This window comes from Panicum hallii, chromosome 9 (assembly GCF_002211085.1).
Source record: "Panicum hallii strain FIL2 chromosome 9, PHallii_v3.1, whole genome shotgun sequence".
Classification (NCBI taxonomy): Eukaryota; Viridiplantae; Streptophyta; class Magnoliopsida; order Poales; family Poaceae; genus Panicum; species Panicum hallii.
The window spans coordinates 12,151,554-12,176,064 of record NC_038050.1 but is presented as its reverse complement, the minus strand read 5'-3'; the positions used below and the strand labels follow the sequence as shown (position 1 = coordinate 12,176,064).

Sequence of the window (24,511 nt, the reverse complement as noted above, 5' to 3'; positions counted from 1 at the left end):
TACAAGATCTCAAGGCTTGGGGATTGGGGTAAGTAACCTAGAATCAAAATTCTATAGTATTTTAGGTTAGTTTTTTTTCCAACGATGGATGTATGTAATTTAGAAACAAAACAATAGATGTGGATTGCTTGTTTCTTTTTAATTCTCAACAACGGCGTGGGTAATTAAAAAACCAACCTTTTGGGTAATTTGGGTTATTTTTTTTCTAAGGGCAGATGTGGATAGTTATGGGCTAAGTATACCTAATTCCGGGTAAGCCTTGCTGAGTATTAGAGTATTCAGCCTTGCAATATGATTTTATTTCAGGTAATGTCCCTGAAGACCCCAGAAATGACTTCTAGCTAAGATGTTTTAGAATATCTAGGATTCTCTTATTTATTTGTTTGTTTATTTAATAACGACTCACCGAAGGATTAGCATCGAGACTCAAAAGCTCCAGCTCCCATTTCCATTAGAAAATCAAGCATGCGATAAATGAAAGAGCATCCAAGACATTTTGCTAGAATCCATTTTTCTCTTGGGAAAAAAGTTTGAACATGGAAGAGATTAACTTCTGGACGGGCTAAGAAATTTGCCAGAACCTTTGAAAAAAAAAAGAAATTTGCCAGCTGGCGGTTCCATGTCGTGTCGTGTGACCAATGAAAATCCGAGGAAATCATTGTCTTATTTTCTTTCTAATGCTCCTTTAAATATGCGCAGCTTCTAAAATTGCGTTTACCAACGGTTCACAAGATCCATGGCGCCATGCCTCTAAGCAGCAATCATCGAAAGACAGTGAGTCCATCATAGTTTGGTCTGTTGCACTGTAGGCAATCCGGTTCTGAATCTACTGGCCATATTACTGCACTAACAGAAATCCAAAAACGCATGCAGTGCCATCAATACTTGATCAAATGCAGAAATTGCGGACATGGCACTGATCTGAGAGGTTACCCTAAGAGTCCTTTCAGGATTGAAGGTAGCTGGAAAAGTTTACCGCTCCGTGAAGCTACTGTGATTTTGTTACATTACACTTGTCTTGTCATTTCATTTAGTGGCTCCTTTTTGTTTACTTTGATGTCTAGGAAAATACAGCGTGTTCTTTCCACCCAATTCAGATGAGAATTCTCACTCGCTACATATTTGTTAGGAGACTCTTCCAACTGCTCATCCCCAGCAGCTGTGAATGCAGTGAGGGAGCAGATCGCCGGGCACATTGACCTGTGGTTATCGCAGTGCCAGCTTTCCAAGAACCAGCAGTGTCGGGTTATGGATCTCCAACAATTCTAGTGACTTCTGGTAATCTACAAGCACGAGTGCCCGGCTTTAGATACACTTTTATTATTAACGCATGCACTTAATTCACTCCAACTTGGCCGCTGCCATTCATTTTCTCTTGGCGCAGGTTGTGGTAGCATAGAGCTGCAGTTTGTTCAGTTGGAGAGTGAATGGAGATCTGCAGATCCAACGGTAAGATTGCGCAGATAAGAGAACCAGCCCTATTAACCACCAAAGCAGGGGCGACGCTCAAACTTCCTCAATGGGCAAGTAAAAGATTAGCTAAAATTATAACTAATTCTACTGCTTTATTTCTAAATACCGGAGTGATTTATAATAAATTAACTAGACCGAACCCGTGCTGCAGCACGTCTAGCGCGGGCCTGGCTCTGCCCCTGCACCAAAGGGCAGGGATTCTGGGCTGTTTGAATCGTCAGTGGAGTTGCAGCTGTACTGCGACTCGAGTTAAACAGGAGGCGCGGTGCTATTGCTACGATGGTACTCCTCTCCGGTCCTCTCCGCCTTTACGTGCAGCGCGACAAGCATATGTACCGTGGGTGCGTGAGTTTTTTTTTTATCTTCTACAAACAACATAAGTGCACTTGCAGACTCTCACATGCATAAACGTACGGCGTACGTTCATGTCAAGTCACCACAAAAGTATCGTTTATTGAGAAACATGTCGCCAATAGAGTAACGTCGTGAGTTTATAAAATAAATTAACAACAATGTTCTTCCAGTGGTACGTGACGTATCCATAAAAAAAAAACTGGTGTGGTCTGATTTTGTTAATCTCAATATTTGCCGTGAGGTGTTTATAGAAAAAAAAATATATTTGCGCTCTTGTATTATTTATAAAGGCGTGAGTCTACGCATGTGTACGTCAACGTTTTGTTCCTAAAATAAAAGGTTGTCGAGTTCTCCGAGTACGACGAATAAAATTGACGGATAGCTAGCTTCTGATAGGTTTGGCTAAATTATCTCACATCTTGGTAACGTGTGGCCGTAAACCATGATGCCTGCCGTGCAGTCTCCTACTACCCATGTACGGCTGATAAAAGGCCGTAGCCCGTCTAACCAGCCAGGGGCACGTCAAATTGTTTAAGCAGAGGATTAGCCAACCTCTCACTCAACTAGTAGTACCATTTTTTTAAAGAGGCCTCATCAAACTACCATCAGTCACAGACCGCAGAAGATAAAAACAGCAACAGTGTCATTAATTGCCCCCATGCAACACAGCATATATAGCTAGCTGCTGGAACGTGAGACGAGCCGAGCTCACAGAGCGAGCGATGCAAAACCTACAACATGTGCAGAAATGAGAAAAGTTAGGCTGGGGCGGTACACGATCGACGGCGAAGCGTGTAGTCGTGGCTGCAACCAGGGACCAGCAAAGATAGCGGGCGAGGGTGGGCCGGAGCTTTCTGCCTGGCTGCCCATCATGTGCGGAACACAAGACCCGCATCGCTCCCCGTGTCATTAGGTGTAAACACGGGCGCCCTCACAGCCACTTCCCACACGCGACGCGACGCAACGCAACGCAACTGCACCGGTGTATCGCCAGCAACCGGCACTACTCCCTCCCGATCCTCCAAGCGTGCTCGCCATCCTTCGTCCGCCGTGGCCCGGGCTGCGCGCGGGCGCACGCCCCCACCAGGCACGACGGCACGACCCGACGCCCACGGCAAAGGCATCGCCCGCCCGCGTACCGCAGGAGCCGGGAAACGGCCGCGGGAGCGCGCCGGGAACCGCGGCGTAACGCCGAGAAACCGCCCAACCCACGTCGCCGCGCACCACGCACACAACACAGGGGTCAAAAAGTTCGCGCGCGACCGCGCCGCCACGCACGGCACACACGGCCACCGCCCGCCCGCCAATAACTGCAGCGACCAACCACGTTCGCCCGCCACACGTCTCCCCGCCCCGCCCCGCCCCGCCCAATCGCCGCCGCGCCGAGCACAGGAAAGAGAGCCCCGCCGCGCCGGGGAGGGGGACCGGCGCCGCGGCGGGAAAGGGCGCGGCCCCGCCGGCCCCAGCCTTTTCCCTCTCCCGTCCGTGCGCCTGCCTGCCTGCCTGCGTGCCTGCCTCGCTCTTGCTCCTGTCGCGTCGCGTCGCCGGGTGGCTGGCACGCACCGACCCGGCGGAGCCAAAAGGCCCCCCGCCGAAAACCACCCGGATCGCGGCCGATTTTTTTTCACCGGGTGGGAAAAGCCCTCCACGTTTTACGCCAGCGCGTCAGCTCGCCTGTTTGCCTGCCCACCCCCCCGCCTTCCCGTTTCGAGCTCCCCCCGCTCGCCCTCTCCCTCTCGCTCGCTGGCTCCTCACGCGCTCGCAGTCGTACACCAACCCGAGCCTCTCGCGCCTCACGGGGGCGCCGCGGCGACGGCGAGGGCGGAGGCCGGGCTAGGGTTAGGGTTTCCGGTCTAGCGAGCCCCCCGGTCCGATCCATGGACGGGGGCGCGGGCCCGGGCGCCGAGGTGCTCTCGCCGGGCGAGGCCGACTGGCCCCCCGAGCTCCGCCTCCCGCCGCCGCCGCCGCCCGCGCCGGCCGCGCTGCGCGGCTGGGCGCCCCCCGCGCCCCACCTGCACCTGCAGGTCCCGGCCGCGGCGGCGCCCAAGGAGGAGGAGGAGCGCCCGCCGCCTCGCCACGCGGAGGGGGGTTTTGACGACCAGCAGTTCCTCGGATCGATCATGGGGGACGCGGCTCCGCAGCACCAGCAGCAGCAGCCGCCGCCCGCGGCCGCGGCGCCGGTGAAGAGGAAGAGGGGGAGGCCGCCGAAGAACAGGGACGGGGCGCCGCCGGCGCCCGCGCCCGCGCCGGTGAAGCCGGTGAAGAAGAAGGACGAGGAGGTCGTGTGCTTCATCTGCTTCGACGGGGGCGACCTCGTGGTCTGCGACCGGAGGTATGTGTGCGATGGCCATTAGATGTTGTATATCCCGGAACGGTAATGCAGGTTGGAGTTTGATTGCCCGTGCTGATAGGCGTCACTTGTGCCTTTAGGGGTTGCCCGAAGGTGTACCATCCTGCGTGCATCAAGCGTGACGAGTCCTTCTTCCGGGCTCGGGGCAAGTGGGATTGTGGTGAGCTTATTCTCTTGGACCCTGGCTTCTCTGTTTTCAATGCTGACTCATTTCTAGTAGAATACTAGATACTGAGTAGTAGTAAAAATTAATGCTCAAGTAGATGTTGTTATTAGCACTTTGACAGATCATGACTTTTGAGATAATGCAAGCAAAGATTGCTGTTGAAAAAATAGGAAATGTTTGAAAGAAATAAATGTATTAACATTCAAGCAGACGAATGGTAATTAATGCATATACTCCCAACATTAAATAAATTAGTCAATTATGGTAATCTTGCCACCTCAGTCACCTCCAGCATGCAATTGGAAGCTGATTTTATGTTACTATGTAGATGGGTAGAAGAGGGAAAATTAACAGTATAGCTTTCTAGAATGATTCTTTGTTGGGGATTTTTTATAATCCGCTTAAAGTCCGGATGCAAAAGGGATTTATTGTACTTGGATTGACAGAGGAGAGAAGAATGCGTTCTTTTGGCAGTATATTGTATCTGGGTAGGAGCTTGGCTACAAAAGCATCTTGTTTTGATGATTTATCACATTGATGAATTATGATTGTGTGAATAATTACAATTCATGAGGGATCAGTTTCATATGCACTTTCTTGATGCCGCACATGTCAGGGTGGCACATATGCAGCAGCTGTGAAAAGGCAGTACAATACATGTGCTATACCTGCACGTACTCCGTCTGCAAAGGGTGCATCAAACAAGGAAAATTCTTTGGTGTTAGAGGGAACAAGGGCTTCTGTGATACATGTTATGGTACAATATTGTTGATAGAATCCAAAGATGATGGCGCAAAGGTACCCTACTTTTCGTCCTATACTTTCCATTTCTTCAATAACGGAACGTTTTGTACACAAAGATATGTATAGGAAGAAGGTTAATCCTGCTCTCAGTGAAAAAGTAAATACAATCGAGTAATACCATTATTGGTCCCAAGCTTTATTTTATGCTTCATTTGGGTCCTTGTACTTTGAAGTTTTGGCGATTGAGCGTTCAAACTTAAACGCATGATTAATAGTTACTTACAGCTAGCAAGCTGACATGGCATAAAAAAGTCATAAATTGGCACTCCAAGTGACTAAGATAGCCTGACCATAAGTTGTGCTCACCTTGGAATCCAGATTATGACAATTTATATGGCAGGATCTGACATATACTGTTATTTAATTTCTTATCGATCTCTGCTAGTGAGGCGTGATTTTGTGTTAATATCCTTATTATACTGCAACTTTACGCAATTTTCCTATCAAACACCATACCTTTTCCAGATGTTTTTACATTGTAGTGTTTCCAAATCTGCTAGCTTCAAGTTGTAGGCAGGGGTGGCTTTACTTGATGTTAATTTGCCATGCAAAAATTTAGTGTTAGCTCGAAGGAATGAAGGATATATATCGAGTAAATATATTGACATCACCTTCGAAACTCAAAATGTCGTAATATATTGATCTTTTTTTACCTGGGTGAACTAGATACTAAGTAATTTTTAGGAACTCATGCCTTAACTGAATGGACACTGATCCGGATAAATTACACCATTGCATTGCTAGTAAATTTGATAAGTATTCTTCTGCTTTCAGCAGAGACCTTGCTTGAAACAAGCAGTACTACCTTTTTGACATATAAATGCTTTGATCCATAATTCCATCCTAGGTTTAGTTGTGCACATCTTGAAATGATCTGTTGGTCATCCTCTGACACCCTTTTCAGGTTGGTGTTGATTTTGATGATAAAAATAGCTGGGAGTATCTTTTCAAGTTATATTGGTTGGATCTGAAAGGGAAGCATTTATTAACATTGGAAGAGCTAATCAGTGCCAAGAGCCATTGGAGTGTCCCTACTACTGCTGGTAGGAGAGAGAAAGAGGAGTCGTCTGATGATTTATATGATGCAAATGATGACCAAAATGCTAGTTTTGACATCTCTTCGAGGAAACGAAGACGGAATAATTCTTCAGGAAAAAGAGGACAGAAACGCAAAAAAGACAGTAGTATTACTGCTAGGCAGTGTGGAATCTCAATCAACAGTGCTGGAAGCTTACCAAATGGATCGAAAAGTGAAGGGATGTCCTTGCCAGGTGTTACAGAATGGGCTTCATCTGAGCTATTGGAGTTCATTGGACACATGAGAAATGGTGATAGTTCCTATATTTCCCAGTCTGATGTCCAGGTTCTTTTGCTTGAATATATAAAGCAAAATAACCTCCATGATCCTCGCAGAAGAAGTCAAGTGATGTGTGATTCAAGGCTTAGGAATTTGTTTAGAAAACCACGTGTTGGTCATTTTGAGATGTTGAAGCTTTTGGAGATGCATTATCTTGTGAAACAGACTCCAACATTAAATGCAGATAGTCAACGAGCAGTTGATTCAGATTCTGCTGAAGCAGACGCTGGAGGATATAATGAGTTGATAGCTAAGTTAGGTTCTGATAAGAGAAGGAAGGCTCATAAGAAGATTGAAAGAGAACTGACAACTAATCTAGAGGATTATGCAGCCATTGACATGCACAATATCAATTTAATTTACTTGCGTCGCAGCTTGCTGGAGGATCTTATTGACAATGATGCTGCATTCTCTGACAAAATTGCCGGTTCTTTTGTGAGGATAAGAATTTCTGGTCTTGGCAACAAGCAAGATATGTACCGTCTAGTGAAAGTTGTTGGTAAGAATACTGCTTCTACATAGTACAGAACTGAGCTACTAAATTCTTACGTAACCGCCGCTTTATTCTATATGCAGGTACACCTAAGGTTGCAGAGCGATACAGTATCGGTAAAAAGACAACAGATTATGCTCTCGAGATATCAAATTTAGATAAAAAAGAGGTTATCACAATGGATACGATCTCAAATCAAGATTTCACAGAGGTAAGAAGAATAAGAAAACAAATCTGCGCTGATGCATGCAAGGAGATGCAGTGCAGACATTTATTTTTCAGTACCTGGCTAGTATTGTAGAATGAACCTAACTGATTTGAAAATTGTCATATATTGGTATCTTTTTGTAGGCTAATTAACTCAGTATATACTTTTAGCACAAATAAATGTTATTACAAAAAAGTATCATAGATAGCTTCGCAGTTTGTTTGTTTAGATACCGAAAATATCATAAATGGCTTTTCAGTTTGTAATGGTTTTTAGCATAATCTGTATATTTAAAGTTTACTTGAGCAATGGAAATCATTGCTTCAACCTAGAAATATATTGTTTATTTTTTGGCTAGAATTGCTGGTGAAGCTGATTTGGATCTTAATTTAATAGCACAAAAATATCAGTGTTTGGTGTTGAGTATCATTATAGTACTAAGTTCATTTTTTTAACACAATCATACGGAATCTTATCTCAGTTGTTCCATTCAATCTGGTTAAGTACACAATGATGCTTATTTTCTTGACTATTTAATCTGTCCTTGTTTTTGGCTAAATACCCTTATGATGTGGTATACTGTTTGCATTCCTTAGAAGTTGCTGACAATTTAGAATTGCCCCATAGTGAATCTATTACTCATTTATTATATACATGCTGGACTATTTTTTTAATTTTTTGCATTTGTAATTTTTCTAGCTATTAATGCAATATCTCTGATTCTCCTTATTACTATAGCAGTGGAGTATTTTCTTGTGCTTTCTTCTCTCTAAACTGTAGGTTTGCATGTCCTTGTGTAGGAGGAATGCAAGCGCTTACGTCAGAGTATGAAGTTTGGTCTAACCACCCGGTTAAAAGTGGTACTGCTGTGATTCAATATATGATGACGCATCTGTATATCAAATTTGCATAGTCTGATATATCCTCTTTCCTTTTTATCAATTCAGGTAGACATCTATGAGAAAGCTAAAATCTTCCAATCTCTGCGATTTAAAGATGTAAGCAAAATCTATCAAGGGACATTGGCTGCATGCTGAACCTTCATTATTTTAGAATAACCTGACATTCTTTGTTAAATTATTTTCCAGTGGTTGGAAAATGAGAAACAGAGGCTGAGCCATCTTCGTGATCGTGCTAGTGAAACTGGACGTCGAAAGCAATATCCTTTTCTTGTAGTAATGTGCTACTGTTCCTTTTTTTTTATTTCCTTCTGCCCCTTTGTCCCTGGGGACCATTTGTTTTGGATATATCATCTAGCAGTTCTCAGTTTTTTATCACCATGTTGCATGCTTAGTTGCATATGCTTGATGGAGAGTCGGAAAAAACCCTTTAGTATCATGGAAACTGTTTTTGGTATTTCGGTAAAAACATAGAAACTTACGGTTTTCTTTATTGAAGTTTCAGCAAAACCTCTGTGAGAATATGCTTTTATGGATATGCTAAATATTCAGAAAAGAATTTCTTGAGAATATGCTTTTATGGGTTTGCTAAGTACCTTGGGCTTCATACTAATCTGGAGATGTTCAGCGATAAATTTTTAGAAAAGATCATTCCTCTTTTCCTTCACTATTTGCACATTTGAATTGGCCTGCTAGCTTTGTCTTGTCATTCTCTTCGAATTCCAACTGCTGAGATATTTATTAAAGATTTACTATCACTACAGCTTTTGACAAATATGATTAAAATTTTATTGCACTGAGACGATACATCTGATAAAAGCTCAAAGATTTTATTCTATGGCCTTCTTTTGATTATCGTGGTTTTGATGTCAGAATCTTGTTAGAAGAATTATGTCTTAGAATTTATTTCGTAGCCTTAAGTGTCTTAAGGCTCCAACTTGCCTATGCCAATTATGATTGGCATCAAACATGCTTTTAGTGATCATCATTTATGATCCTTAACTGTATCATACATTGAGAGAGTGTGTAGAAAAGTTGCAGCTTCTGGACACTCCTGAAGGAAAAGCCCGTATGATTAATGAAGTGCCAGAAGTACATGCTGATCCCCACATGGCTCCAAATTATGAATCTGCTGAAGAACAGGATTATAAGAAAGCCGGTACTAAATCTACCTGAACTGTTCCTATCTATAATGATGTGCTCTGGTTATATTGAACTTTTGCAAATTTGCTTGTTGATTTTTTATGCAGTTGATTGGACCATAAATAGGAATGGACCAGATCTAGAAAGAAAAGGAGCACAATCGAATTCTGGGGAGAGTCATATGCAGAAGTGCCTGGATGGAAGCAGTTACACGAGTAGTGCACCAACAGAGGATGTGGGCCATAAATCAGGAGCTGGAAGTAACATTAATTTAAACAAGACAGCAGAGCCTGCATTGCTTGGGGCTGTATCAAATAACACTGAGCCAGAACAAGTTTGGCACTACAAGGATCCTAAGGGAACTGTTCAGGGCCCGTTTACTCTTTCGCAGTTATCCAAGTGGGTAACTTACTTCCCACGCAACCTGAGAATATGGCTCACATTTGAGAGTGAAGAGAACTCACTTCTGTTGACTGAAGTGCTCAAAAAACAGCAGACAGATTTCGTTCAGCCTTCAGCAGTCTCTACCAGTGATAAATCAATATGGGCAGGCACAGGGCAAGATAGAATCAACTCAAATTTAGTTGCAAATAACTCTTCCTCCCCTATTGGTTATAATGCCGTGTATTCTTATGCACCATCTAGGCAGTTTGCTGAGGGTTCTGATACTACAAAAGAAGATCCAAAGCCTCTGGGTGCAACTTTACCATGGAGGTCACTGAATGATGCTCACACTTTGCATGGCAAGGTTCAGCATCAGGTTAGCTATTCATCAACCATTCTATCTTCAGCAGGTTCATATGCAGCACCTAGCTCTCATGATAGTCGTCAGGACAATGGTGGTATGTGGAATTCAACCATAGCGCCCATGAATGATAGTCGCAAGAGTAATGTGGAGCAGCATCCTGATGGTTGTACTATGGAGGACCAATTGCAAACTGACACTATGAGTAATCTGCATAAAGTTTCAGTTCTTACTGCACAACAATCTGAGAGGGACCCTGCTACTTCTCATAGTACTACAAGTCTGCCAGAGTTCAAAGCCATGTGCCAGCAGGAACGCAGTTACTGGAGTTCAGCAATAAATACTGGTGCTCATGACCTGCAGTTATCTATTGCTTTAGCAAAGCCTGAGAGCTGTTCTCCAACAAATCCTGTTGAAGACAGAGATTCGAGTTCTGCTTCTGTTGTGTCTATTCAGTCAGGAGCTCCTGCCTGCCTTCCCCAAACAGGTCCATCTACATCTACCTCAAATTCTAGTAAGACTGAGGCAACCACGAATCAGCACAAAGCATGCCGACCTGACGCATCGAATGCACCATTTGATCAGCTTCCTGAACCTAAAAGTGGCCCAGTGTTTTCCTCAAAAACTCAAGATGTTGAGTGTGAGTACCCTAGTCCAACCCCAAAACTGGAGAGGAAGGAGCCTTCCATGAACCAGTCAGGATCAACATCAGTAGCACCTGAAGATTTAGCTACAAACACATGCGTCCACTCTTTGATATCTTTTGTATCAGAACCATTGGGCCAACCTGCTAGTAAAATTGATAGCTTGCATTCACTCGAGGAAAGATCATGTCTAGAAGAAAGACATTTAAGAGATAGGGAAACTATCACTCAAATGAAGCATCTATTTGAAGAGACTACAGTAAAGAGAAATAACAAACTGGTTAATCCTGTATCTGATGCTGAAGGGATTGCTGTATCAGATGTGTTGGAATCGTTAACGGAACAAAGTTGTGAAAAATATAGTATACATGAAGCCGTGCCTTCAGAAAATTTTGTGCCAGCTTCAGCTGAGGAAGAACAACCACAATGCTCTAGTCCTATTGCATTGTCACCTTGGGGTGAACCAAATTACTATCAGGGTGAAGCTGTTGATTCTGCTCTGTGGGGTGTACAAGATGACCCTGGAAATGACATGTGGTCAATGCCTTCACCAACACCTGCTCTCCAACCTTCCTCAGGTTAAGAAAAATGCCTACCATTTTCTATGTTTGCTTCCTTGACAACTTTTAATCTTACAAAATCTTCTACAGGTCTTGGAACTGATGGAAAAGACGCTTCATGCATCATAGAGGAGGTGATAGCAGACCGAGGAAGTAATATTTTTGTTGAAACATTACCAACACAAGGGGAGAAAAAGATGCAACAGGGAAACTCAGGTGCCTCCACAGGTCCTGGAGAAACAGAGGAGGTAATGCTATTCAAATATCTAACTGGAGTGAGCTTCCAACTTGATTCATCTTTTGACTATAGAAAAATCTTGGTATGTTTTAACTAAAGAGCATAGTGCTTCTGATTCTTTCAGGTAAAACCAAAACCAAGCGCTGCATCAGGTCCATCCCTAGATGGGAGCACAAAAGCTTCAGGTTGGCAACCCTCAGGCTCATCTCTAGAGGGGAGTGCAAAAGCTTCAGGTTGGAGACCACCAGCTTTATCGCTTGAAGGGGTTACTAATGATTCAGGTTCGCAACCATCATGTCTCTCTACACAAGGAAGCGCAAAAGCTTCAGGTTGGCAGCGATCAAGTTCATCTCCAGATGAGAGCAGAAAAGCCTCAGGTTGGCAGCGATCAAGTTCATCTCCAGATGGGAGCAGAAAAGCCTCAGGTTGGCAAGCACCAGCTTCGTCTACAGAGGGTGCATGGCGCCGATCAAGTACGTCGCCAGATGGGTGCATAAAAGCTTCAGGTTGGCAAAGGTCAGGTTCTTTCACCCAGGGAAGTGCCAAAGCTTCTGGCTGGCAACCCTCAGGTTCTTCTGCAGATGGGAGCACAAAAGTTGATGGCCGGCAACGAACAAGTTCATCTCCAGAGGGAACCAGAAAATCTTCAGGTTTGCATTGGTCTGGTCGTGAGAGCTCAAAGGTTAAATCGGTTTCTGGTGCCAGCGAAAACCGTAAATCATCTAGTCACCAAGCGACTACACCAACAGGCAGGCACTCTGTGGAAGCCCCAAAGAGACATGGAAACGGTGACAATAGTTCTTCTGTCTGGGATGAGGCTCTCGGAAACTCTCGGGAAGCTTCAAAGAGACAGGGAAATGGCGACAAGAATGCAGGTTGGGGAGAGGCTCTAGGAAGCAACAGGAGCTGGAATCCATCCTCTGGCAATGCCAGTCGGGGCAGCCAGGGGAGTCACCACCATGACAGGCACTCCCATGGCACCGAATTCCGGCGGGGCAGCTCAAACCACCCTCGGAGTCCTCGGAGGTACGACTACCGTCATGATCATGGCAGCGGTGGGTCATCCAGGTCGTCAAGAGGGCAGCCCCAAAGAGGGGTCTGCAAATACTACGAGAATGGCCACTGCTACAAGGGTTTGAAGTGCCAGTACCTGCACCGTTGATCTCCGCGGTAGCAAAACGATGCGCCGTTGCCTCGTCGGCTTCACATTTTTGTATAGTCCCATATGGTCACCTACTCACCTCGTAGTCAGTATAGGAGCAAAGCTTATTAACCGAGTTGGCACCACCAGGTTGCTAGTAGTGTATATCCATCAGAGCAGGAATATGATTAAACTAGCATTTGAAGCTTACAGGGTCCACTAATTTGTGCCCGTGAAGGTAGGTTCTCAACTTTTTGAAAGCAATCGTTCTGTTCAGCTAAACGGAGCTCTTGGCATCCCAACATGAGTTTCCGCCTCATCCAGAGGCCAAAACTTCAGCTGCGGCCGGTTTGCAGTAGAAGCTTCTGGTGGGCGGCTGACGATCGACGTGTGAACCGACTGCCTAGCTGCCGTGACACAAAGCGCCGGGTGCAACCCTGTCCTTGCGACGCGATGTCGTCTGGCTTGCGCACCGTGGCACCGCGCGTGTGCCGACATGGCCAGGCTCACGCCGCCGCCCGGCCGGCCGGCGGCCACCCTCTCTCCGGGTACCGCCGCACCGGCACCGAAGCGCCCATCCTGCAACCAATGCTAAGGTAAGAGGCAGACACTGTCCCTAGTCCGGCAAGTTGTCACTACGAACAAGCATCATTTGTTTCTATACAAGTCGGAAAGACACATTAGCACAGCGATTTCAGGCGTATTCCTCTCACAAACCGTCCCTTTATTTACTACAAACCATCGCTGAATTCCGCCGGCGGCTGTGCAAACGACGAGCCGGGGCATGGATCGCTGCAGCTATTTTTCCCTGGGCGTGCAGGGATGGAACACCGGGAAGTAGCTGTTGAGCTCAAGGTGGCCCAGGATTTCCTGGAGAAGCGACCGGTAGGAGGAGTGCCCGAAGACGAGCTCGGTGACATCAACCTGTGCATCCAGCAGTAAATCCAGGTAAATGGATGGACAGAGAGTACGTTTCACTGATCAGTTGGATGCGAAGTGAGGCTTACGTTTTCTACTCCAGGAACCTCGACGGCCTGGATGCCGGCCAGTCCTTGCGTGAGCAGGCTGCAAGGAAGCAGTTCATCAGTCACTGCCGGCACAGGCCAAAAGTATGAGCTCCGAAAGGCTAGCATGAGTGGGATTCACCTGGCGCGGAAAGTGATGCCGAGAATCCAGTCGTTTGTGGAGTACACGTTCACGAATCTGCCAGCAACCATCTGCAAAGAGACATGGCCATTGGGAGGAAGGAATGGTGTTTTCTTCAGGGAGGAAGCTTTCGTCACTGCGTTGTTTGGAGCACATAACAGAATTCACAAGGGAGGAAGCAATGCTCAGATTCATCGTACCTTCCTGGCAGACTCCCACATCTCACCTTGAACTGAAACTGGTGCGCCTATGAGCACAACTCTCTCAACGATTCCCTCTGTCCATCTCAAACGTGGTAGCAGAGTAAGCTACAAATTGACTTGCAATGTTCCTCGCAAAAAAAAAACAAAGAAAAGAAAAAAAGGCTTGCAATGTGCAGGCATTTACAGGTACCGTTATTTCCCAACTGCGCCAACTCCTGCAAGCACTTGAACACAACACGAGCTCCTAGCGAATACCCGACCAGAGTGACAGGCCTGGAATGATTTTGGTACCGGTGCGAATGTTAGCTCCATGAAGCCAGCGAAGTTGATTTACTGAAGAAAAGTACACTGTTGAAGCAAGAAGCCAAGAACCTGCTTCCTTGCAATCCGTTGAGCAGAACATCAGCAAGCATTTTCCCAGCTTTATCTGCCCTGGATGAATATACCAGATTGAGTTGTGAACATAACAGCTATTCCATTAGACGAGGCTAAATTTAAGAAGGAAAAAAAGTTCGGTTTACACTTTCGAACTATCACAAAAATCCGATTTTCAACCTATAACTACAAAACCGGATAATATAGACCATCCAACTATCGAAACCATACAAATTTGGTTTTTAGGTGATTTCAAAGGTGGTTTTTCATTTTGTGAAAATTAAAAATATACAATTTTAAACTAAAAAATTTCATAAGTAATTCATTTTAAATAAAAAATACGAAATATGTATAAAAAATTTTCTAAAAATATAACCTATCTATCTATTGACACTCTACTTGTCAGTTATTCAGATCCAATTTTTTATGTTCATAATATTTGTTTGCTTGTAGTTATGCCTATAATTTTTCAATAAATAAGTTTCAAATAGAGCAATAATAGATAGGTTATATTTTTAGAAAAAATTTTATACTAGTTTCATATTTTTCTGATTTAAAATGGATTAGTTTTGATTTTTTAGATCTAATTAGAATTTTTTATTTTTTAGAAAAAATATTCCCATTTAAGAAATAATGCAAAATTTCATAGTTCTCTTATGTTACAATATAGTGACATACATTTTGCTGAGAATCAAAAAATGCAGGGCAATTAGAGTTCAAAATGGGACCTGTCAATAGCGACGGTCCATTTGCTGTCGATGAAGTCTGCAGCAGATACCAAGGTAGCAGGCCATGCAAATGCTGAAATGATACCACTCAACACAGTCTGCATCGCACCTTCCCTCATCAACTCCAATGCAACTCCTACAGTGATAACCAGATTGTTTTAATATAATGGTTAAGTGCAGTGGAAATTATGTGCTCAAGTGAAAATTACTTGAGGCTAGCCAATCCTGTATTGCTGTGCTGACGGCAAATACATGCTTAGACTCCCACTGCAGAACGTACCTGCCAATATCAGCAAGAAGTTCATCAACCCTCTAGTTATGCAAGGCAACCTTATTAATAATTATGCATTGCAAGCTATTTTTCACACATATAATAGCCATGCGACACTCATTGTTATCCATGTTATCTGAACTCTATGTTTGCTCAGAATGCATTGTGTTTAGTCATGGTTCTTTACTTCTGTAACATGAAACTACATAAGAAATAGGTACCTCTCTAAGTTAGTTTTCCATCCTTCCCATGGCTTCGAATAATCTTCCTCAGTAAAAGCAAATCCAGAAATACCTATGCCAACTGCTAGGCGCTGGAAGACAAAAACATTCATGAATGGATAATCTGATCAATAAACTTCGTTCTCATATTTTTGTCCTAAAAGACAATAGATAATAGCATGCTGTGTGCCGTCTTAGACCATTTGAGCATCAAAGTCACAGTGCGCATAGAAGCAGAACAAAAACTCACACCCTGGTTATGGTTCTCGCCGATGGTCTTGAACTCAAATTCTTTAACGTTCCCTATTCTTGTGGCCATTTTGGTCCCAGTCAACCCAGCTCCAGCAGCTGATTTCAAAATTAAGAAGATGATGATTAATTGATACTCACGAGTCATGATCAAAGACTTCTGAATTAATGCCAGTTCAGATATGCGTAAATAAGTAACATTCAGGCTCCCACCTCCAAAGGATGCTGCAACCGCTACAGAGCCAGCAGTGTGCCCAGCAGCAGTAGCTATAGCAGCAAAACCACTAGCTCCGATTATAGGTACAAGTGTATGCAACGCTGGAACCAGAGCAGTGAACCCTGCAGCAATTGCTGGAGCTGCTAAACCTGTCGGATTAGCAGAAAAGTTCAGCAAACTTGAGCATACAGAGTACAGCTCCGATCAATATCTGACATTTCAAATGGTTCCTAGGACTTCATGTGAATTCAGTTCATACCCCCAGATATAGCCATCAACGTTCCTCCTGTCAGCGCGGCTGCGCCGATGATCCCGCCGCGCTTCCAGTTCTCCCATCTGCTTCTCGGCGACGAACTCTCACGTGACTGTTCCTCCTCCTTCGCTGCAGCCATAGCAGAGCAAGCAACCATTATCTCGACAGCTTCCTACAATGCCAAGATGTCCAATCACAAAGCTGTACACGACGGGATGCGACAATGCTGTCTCTTGGCAACGGAGAATCAATGGCGGCATGGCGCAGAGGACTGACCATCTTGCCCCACTTGACGTTGAGCCACGTCGCGAGCAGCCGCAGCGCGACGCGGTGGCGGGCGTCGTAGCCCTTGGTGACGCGCGGGGAGCCCATGCCCTCCTCGGCCATGTTCACGTCGGCGACGCACGCCGAGAGGAGCATGAACAGCACCGCCATCTTCCGGTAGTCCTTGCCGCGCGCCGACGACGCCGAGTCGTCGTCGTCGGAGCTGCAGCTCGCTAATTTGAGTGCCTCGGCCGCCGACTCGATGATGCCGCACTCCAGGCCCATTGCCATCGCGTCGACGGCCTTGGCGAGCGCCAGCTCCTGGTCGGATCTCTCGGACCGGGCCTTCTCGTCGTCGTCTTCGTCCTCGAAGATTTTTCGAAGAAACTGCATCCAGGGCAAGAGGACACGCATGGTTCAATATGAATTGCCGCTAAAACGATGTGAATTATTCAAGACGAAATCTTTATTTGGCATGCATTTCATTCAGTGCGTACGGCGCCAATGTGGTGCTTGGGATCAGAGGACGCGGCCGTCTTCTCCACCCCGGCCCAGGCCTTGGGGTCGATCTCAAGAAACCTACAAGAAACGCACGAGAACCCCTCACGGATCATGCATTCGATGGAGAATGCCAGCGTTCGAGCATGCACTGGGGAATTGATCGGCCGGAGAGGCCGGCCGGCCATGGTCGGTCCTCACCTGAGGACGGGGCGGAGGAGGCCGCGGGACTCGTGGGTCCAGAGGTCGCGGGCGTCGGGTTCGACGGCGGTGGCCTCGTCGGGGTGGGGCTCCTCGTCGAGGCCGTGGGAGCCGAGGAGGACGGTCTGGTGGGTCTGCGCCTGGCGGAGCGCGAGGGCCAGGAGCGCCCCCGCCGCGTACCGCTGCGTCTGGCCCAGCGTCGACGAGGCCATGGCCACTGCCTGGTGGGGACCCGATCGCCGGCGAGTGCGCGGGCGGGCGGCCGGGGGGTGGTGGCTGCCTGCTCGGGTCGGTAGGAGACGTGGCGCGCGGGGGTGGTCGATCCCTGGTGGAGTGCTGCGTCGCGCCTTGCGCGGCGTGGTCGACACGGGCGTCGCGGTTTTGGTGCGGTTTCGGTCGGCGCGGTCCGTGCTGTGCCCGTGGGCCGCCGGCCGGGAAGACCAAAATGGCAGCCCAGCGACATTTTGGGCTGCACTCAAGGATGCCACCAAGATCCGGCCCTTGACACTCCTCTATTCAGCCCAGTTCTTCAGCACGGTGGCGAAGCCATAGGGACACTTTTGCCATTTCACAAGCCAGTAAAATGGAAAAACAAAACCAATAAAAAAGGCAAAATGGCAAGTAAATCAATATGTCAATGATGTGGATGTTAAATTTATGAAGCCTATTTTTATAGTATTAAATATAGAAGCCTATTTTCGGACCAGGAATATATTAGAATATTTTTTCTGTTAAATATCTTTATTTATTTTCAAGCAATATTTATTTTTTCAACATTATCTGTTCCTGCAATATATGGGTTGTACATGCAGCAGTGGGACACGTGCTCTGCGATAGTATAGCAACTGATCATGCGCGCTCAGAATAGAAGTCCCGCGGGAAGGGCACGGCTGCAGCTGGCCCGCATGTCAGGAGGCATATGGTAGGCCTCAACTTATCTCTTCCCGTCCATCGCCTTCTTCTTCGTTCCTCTCACCCGGCTGCCCTCTCTCTACTCTTTCCCATCATTCAAATATCTACCGCTGCTCAGATTCGCCGTGGGCAACGAAGAGCGCCACGTTGTGGAAGAGGTCATCGTGCCACCCGTCGCTGCTTGAGCTGGCACCATCCATCGTCCCGTTGTTCTACTTCTCGAGGGCGCCATCCAGACCGTGGTGGGTGGCGGTGGCCAACGGCAATATCGGTCAGATGGTCGACGGTAAGACTGTGCTGCTCCCAGCACGCCGGCGTCATGAATCTCAAGGGACTCAGTTACCTGCTACTCGCTATCGAGGTATATGCCCACCATGTATTCGGCAATGAGTATTTGATGACAGTGAGTTTGTTTATCGGGTGTTTGATGACTGAGATGCCGAACAAGACTTTGAATAGAACAAGTATTATTGATGATGTTTTTTAGCATATACTATGATTTCTAGATAGATTTTTCCTATGATACGCATCTATCATTTGAAACAGATAGAACTAAGCAATTGTTGCCTTTTATTGACCTGCATAAATTTAGCTGTCTAATTGATGGCTGAAACCATAGGATGTGTGAAGCGCGCCAAATGTTCTAGTAGACAATAAAGCCCCTGCTGTTCAACATGACCAATATCTTGCGTTTGATGGTCAAAATAATACGCTGCTACTTTCAGTGATGCATGGTTAGACCGGTTGTTTGTACATGCCACTGGCACCGCAATCTAAAACCCCAAACGAAATGGTAAAAAGAGGTGTTGCCTATCATGGTGTGGCTGTACTGTACCCAAGATCGCGATGGAGTGGCTCCAAGACCCTCTGAGCTGGGTGCTGGTGGCCTCTCTGGCCATCGTGCTCCTGCAGCTTAGGCGGCGGGGCAAGGCGCCGCTGCCGCCGGGCCTGAAGCCGTTGCCGATCATCGGGAACATGACGATGATGGACCAGCTGACCCACCGCGGGCTGGCAGCGCTGGCCGAGCAGTACGGCGGGCTGCTGCACGCCTGCACCTCCAGCTGGGCCGGCTGCACGCGTTCGAGGTGTCGACGCCCGGGTACGCGCGCGAGGTGCAGGACGGCGCGTTCTCGAACCGCCCCTCCACCGTGGCCATCGCGTACTCTGCTGACCTACGACCGCGCCGACATGGCGTTCGCGCACTACGGGACCTTCTGGCGGCAGATGCGCAAGCTGTGCGCGATGAAGCTCTTCAGCCGGCGGCGCGCGGAGACGTGGGTGGCAGTGCACGACGAGTCCGCGCCGTGACGTCCAGCGCGGCGAGGCCGTGAACCTGGGCGAGCTCATCTTCAACCTGACCAAGAACGTCATATTTCGCGCGGCGTTCGGCACCCGCGACGGCGAGGGCCAGGACGAGTTCATCGCCATCCTCCAGGAGTTCTCCAAGCCTCGCCGCGCGGAAGATGACGTCCTTGGATAGTTTGAATATGAGCTCACGATGATCGGCGACTGCTGACGTTCTTGGCCGCGGTGGGTCAGCTGGTCCATCATCTTCATGTTCCCGATGATCGGCGATTGCCTTGCCCCGGCGCTGAAGCTGCAGGAGCACGATGGCTAGAGAGGCCAGCAGCATCCAGGGAGCCACTCCATCGCGATCTTGGGCACGGCCACCATGATCGGCAACACCCCATTTTACCTTTTCGTTTGGGGTTTTAGATTGCGGTGTCAGTGGCGGAGCTAGGATTGAAGTCAAGGGGTGGCCAATTTCATCATGATCTTAACAACCACATAACTTAAGTGCTATATTATGTAAAGCTAAATAAATTAGCTACATTGAAGAACTGTAGCTAGCGTGAGAATGCAATGAATGAAATAGGTAAGGAAAACCTGGAAATGAACTGTTGGTAGGCATACTAGCCGTTGGTGAGCTAGCACAGCGACGTCAGCTAGCAGCTGCAGGAGTGACGGAGTGTGGCTTGTGCCCTTGTATAGGAGGAAGAGAGCAACCAACAAGTACATACCCGGGCTTAAGATCTGATGACGATTGTGTTCTAATTTGCTGGTGTGTGCAACTGTGCATCAAGTGCTTATATTGAGGAAAATGTCTCTAATTACACTACGAATATAAAGTAGTAGTGTCCAAGCCTTAAAGAATAGAGCTAACTAGAAAAGCAATCAGCGATGAGACCGAATGAGTGTAGACATGCATGCATGTATAGCATTGTAGCCACGCAAATTTACAGCAGTTCAGGCAGGCATGCAGTAGTAGCTATAGTGGCTGGGCTTTTCACTTCATCAGAACTGCCTCCAGAGCAAGGGGGCCATGGCCGAGGTTGGCCTTAATGTAGCTCTGCCAGTGTGCGATGTGGTGGTAGAACGCTCTAGTTTGCAATGGAGCTGAGGAGAACGAAATGGGGGATGTGCAGGGTTTATATATATAGCTGGAAGAGTAGGTGAGGAGGACTTAGAGATTAGGTTGAGAGATTTGGGACTGATGGGTATGTGAACTGCTGAACTTATTTTTCTGCACACGTTTGTTCTTTAAATTTTTTCATTGAGAATGGGTTGTGGTATGCCTTCCCTGATCACGATCAAGAAAGCGATGGATTACACAGTTGATATAGTGAGAACAAAATGCTAAAGTCGCTTGCGTAAACCGGGTTACGGAATATTACGGTGTCATATCAAGAACGGTTGCTGCGCCGCAGTCTTTCACCAAATGAGCAGAGACGACAGTAGCTCGTTGAAATCCTGAAGAATCGCTAGTGAGTGAGCTCATCATATAGACTTAATAGAGCCGGGGCAAGGAAACTGCTTGGCACAAGCTGCATAGCACATCAGCATCAGCAATCCAGCATACAGAATGCATGGGGCCCTGAAGTGCATTTGCCAGAAAGCAGCTCCTCACCTTTTCATTGGCTAATTCTATCAGGGAATCTGTCGTGGTTCTCGCCGATTCACCATTCGCATTCACCATCACAGATCAACTCCAATGGGGGTAGTTTATTTTTCAGTAATTTTTTTACTTTGTTTAAATAACGTCGTGTAAATTGTGATTGCGTGGCTCCGGATCAAGCATGACGCATGATTTAGACACGCACAAAAAAGAATCTGCAGCGCTCTGAGAGGTGAAGTCCATGGCCTCTTCTGGTATGGCGACGCTTGGGAGGTGCAGTGCGCTGGGGAGAAACAAGCAAAAGAGCAGATTGAGAGGAAGAACGGATGGGGTAGCGAGACGCTGGACGAGGACTGCCCTTGTCGCCGGCGGCAAGATGCGCCAGAACGACCGAGGAACAGACCCAGTCCGGGACTCTATTCCTTCGAAAATCTGGTTACAAGTTCCTAAGCTGCCTTTATAGATCAGGTGCCTAACAATCTCCTCTTTCCTTAACTAACACAAACTCTATCTCTAAAAAGAAGGAAACAAACTCTCTAGAATATTTGACTGCCTAATTAACTCAGCTTCCTAATCTCCGAACTTCTTCAGATCAGTTCGCGGACGCCGGCGGTACACGCGCCCAACAAACGCGTCCGTGACACTTGAGTTTGGAAGCACCTGGGTGCGGTTAAAGGCGTTGCGGCGTAGAAAGGACTCCTCTTCAGGCATTACTTCCCATCCACGGTAGCAACGTGGGAAGGCAAAACCAGACATCATTGTCAGCAATGTTATGTCTTGCAGGTAGAAAGCATCGGAGACGTGTCGCGTCGGAAGCATGTCTGGTCACTGACTTCTTTCTCATGGGAAGGTAAAAGCAGTTGTCGTTGTACAGAGTGAATAGGAAGGTGCAGCAACATCTGGGGTTGGTATCTCCACATTGTTCCAATCTGCGAAGAGGGAAACTGCGGAACTGTCTGTTGTCAATAAGGTCTGTTAATGAGCAGAAAGCATTGTTGGAAGTGGTGTGATTATCTGCAGGAATCCTGACAAATTTCTAGCTGCTTGCTACAGAACCTCACAGTACACTAATCAGTGATGCGGTGGAGGAAAGAAAGGGCGGTTTAGTCTCAGTGATGAAAAAGTTGAATGTGAAATGAGGTCCCACAAAATCAGATGCTGATGGCCATATTGAATATTTCTTGTAACATCAGTAACCATGCTGTCCTTGTTTCATATTTGTCTTCATTGTTACTGTTTCCGTTCTAAACCACAAACTTCACCAACCAATGGGAGCTAATAGACATGTCGGAGGAAACGATGAAACTTTCAGGCAGCCATTGACCTCATGGTACCAACAACCATTAGTTGGAGGAACCATACGTCCATACGTGATAAGAGATCAACAAGAGGGGAAAACCAAAAGGCAGAACAACCAGACAGAGAGCCAACTGATGATGCAACCAAATATGATGCAACTAAGATTTTATAATACTCCTTCCGTCCTAAATTATTAATCGTTTTGACTTTTTTAATTGTATAGTTTTTTCTATGCATCCAGATATATAACGCATAATAAAATCTATATATCTAAAAAAGTCAAAACGACTAATAATTTGGAACGGAGGGGGTTGCTGTCTGCCATGAGTGGGATTCATGACATCAATTTGTTGATTTGCCAAACCACAAAGCTCCAATGTTCTTTGGTGGTAGGTCCGGTCAATTAGAAATAGAATTGGGTAAATTTGTGACACATCTGGCTCGACTGCTGAAGAGTTAGTTAACACGCATGACCTTAGAAAAAATAAAAGTTAAACTGTCCTATGTTAGTTCAGGACTTCCTTGGCAGCCCAAGCCCAGCGATGCTGCTAAGACAGTAAGAACAAGAAACTTTGATGTCCATACTAACATTGATAATCTGTTGGAATCTTCAAATGCAAACAGAAATGAGCCCATTGGAGCCTCTTTTGATCGTCAAAACTCAGCCCAGGCCAACCCAACCCTATCATAACAATCTGGACAACACAGTTTCAACCTATCACCCATTCTGTACACTTAAGGCCCGAGTGAGCCAACATTCCAGTGGAGACAGTTATTGCTGGGCAGGAGAATCTTCTAGGTTCTAGCATCAACACCAAACATAGGGGTATATGTGCTCCATGAGCATCAACTCGTATTATTAGGTCTAACTGCACATAGTGCTATTGATTAAATTTCTTCTCTAGAACTTAACAGACCTATAGATAATGTTTGGTTGAGGAAAATATGACGGGACCCAATTAAATACAGTTATAGGTCCCGTAACTAGTTTGTTTCAGCCTTCTTGTAATTAACTCAAACCATTATCCGTTGGGCCCCCGAGTATGCAGGCCGCAAAAAGCCCAATAGAGCATATTGGCCCAGCCCACAATAGTTACTCTAGCTCCCTCTCGCCATCTCGCTCGGTGACCGGTGGCCGGCGCCCCTTCCTTCTCCGACTCCTATCTAGCTCGGCGGCCAACGCCCCTTCCCCTCTTCGACTCCGACCTCGCTGCCGGCTGGCGGCCCCATTCCCCCATTCCACCTCCATCCTCCGCCTCTCCCCTATCCCCTCCGATCCGCAAATTCTGCATCGCTCCCAGCCTCCCCTCGATCTGCTCCGTCGTCGCTCCTCGCCCGTTCTCAGCGACTTTTTGGGTCCCGAGGCACCCGCCCGTCGGGTGCGAGATGCAGGCGTGGGGATCAGCCTCGAGTGCCGCCATGCCCAGTCCCAGATGCTTTTATTAAAAGCAGCTTTCACCGCAGTATAAATGTAAAAATATCCCTTCCTCGAATTTTTAGAGTAAAAAATTACCCACATGCTATTAGTTATGAAAAAACGGTTCGCTTCTATTCCCCACCCGTCCGACTCCCATCCCCCATCCCCCATCCCACCCGCGCCTCGCGTACCACCCCGCCCGCCGCCCCTCCCGGCGCAGCCCCATCCGAATGCTCTCTCCTAGCCATGTTGTGCCCGCTCATCCTTTGAACACCGACACGTCTTGGCTGCTCCTTCCTGAACAAACAATACAAGCAATATTATGATGCGATTATTACATTTTATTGGTGCTGTAAAGATTCATTAGATTTTAGATACGTTAATAGACCACTAGTGCAAAGTTGATGTATGGATTAACTGCTAATTATTATTTTAATTTCTTGTAAATATATTATATATCTATTCAAGATAAAAAATAAAGAAATTATTGACATCTCCTTATATTTAGTAAAAAAATGAGATATCGTCACTTTCGGGGGCACTTCAGACATCTTATCACTCACATCAGAAAATCGACCGAAAATAATCAGAATTGCCAAACACTAAGCTTATGTTGACATATATCATAATTCTATGAGTCATTTACCTTGTGTAGTTGCTACAATTCTATTTACATGGACCATATGGATGAAAAATTTAGAAAATTTAATATTTTTCTTTCCAAAAAATATATTTATATGCGAAATAGTGAACATATTAGGTTTATATGAGTATTTTGCTATAGAC

At 46.4% G+C, this 24,511-nt stretch overlaps 2 protein-coding genes and 1 pseudogene across 2 annotated transcripts; 2 read left to right on the top strand and 1 right to left on the bottom strand.

The window, feature by feature from the left end:
- The first annotated feature begins 3,256 nt into the window (after positions 1 to 3,256).
- Positions 3,257 to 12,839, top strand: LOC112874072. The gene is made up of 12 exons (XM_025937237.1): positions 3,257 to 4,159; positions 4,258 to 4,337; positions 4,960 to 5,141; positions 6,052 to 7,003; positions 7,081 to 7,208; positions 8,006 to 8,065; positions 8,153 to 8,203; positions 8,294 to 8,364; positions 9,118 to 9,263; positions 9,355 to 11,214; positions 11,287 to 11,444; positions 11,559 to 12,839. The coding sequence occupies exons 1-12, from the start codon at positions 3,705 to 3,707 to the stop codon at positions 12,594 to 12,596; spliced, it is 5,181 nt and encodes a 1,726-aa protein (XP_025793022.1). The 5' UTR covers positions 3,257 to 3,704; the 3' UTR covers positions 12,597 to 12,839.
- A 94-nt stretch (positions 12,840 to 12,933) lies between these two features.
- LOC112874073 (transmembrane and coiled-coil domain-containing protein 4-like) lies at positions 12,934 to 17,413 on the bottom strand. The gene is made up of 15 exons (XM_025937238.1): positions 17,202 to 17,413; positions 17,000 to 17,081; positions 16,515 to 16,889; positions 16,245 to 16,410; positions 15,982 to 16,134; positions 15,770 to 15,867; positions 15,520 to 15,611; positions 15,237 to 15,307; positions 15,028 to 15,163; positions 14,297 to 14,356; positions 14,115 to 14,197; positions 13,922 to 13,998; positions 13,722 to 13,792; positions 13,583 to 13,640; positions 12,934 to 13,499 (listed from the first exon to the last, which is right to left on the bottom strand). The coding sequence occupies exons 1-15, from the start codon at positions 17,411 to 17,413 to the stop codon at positions 13,374 to 13,376; spliced, it is 1,860 nt and encodes a 619-aa protein (XP_025793023.1). The 3' UTR covers positions 12,934 to 13,373.
- Positions 17,414 to 18,432: 1,019 nt separating this feature from the next.
- On the top strand, positions 18,433 to 19,593 carry LOC112872788 (annotated as a pseudogene).
- Positions 19,594 to 24,511: the final 4,918 nt, after the last annotated feature.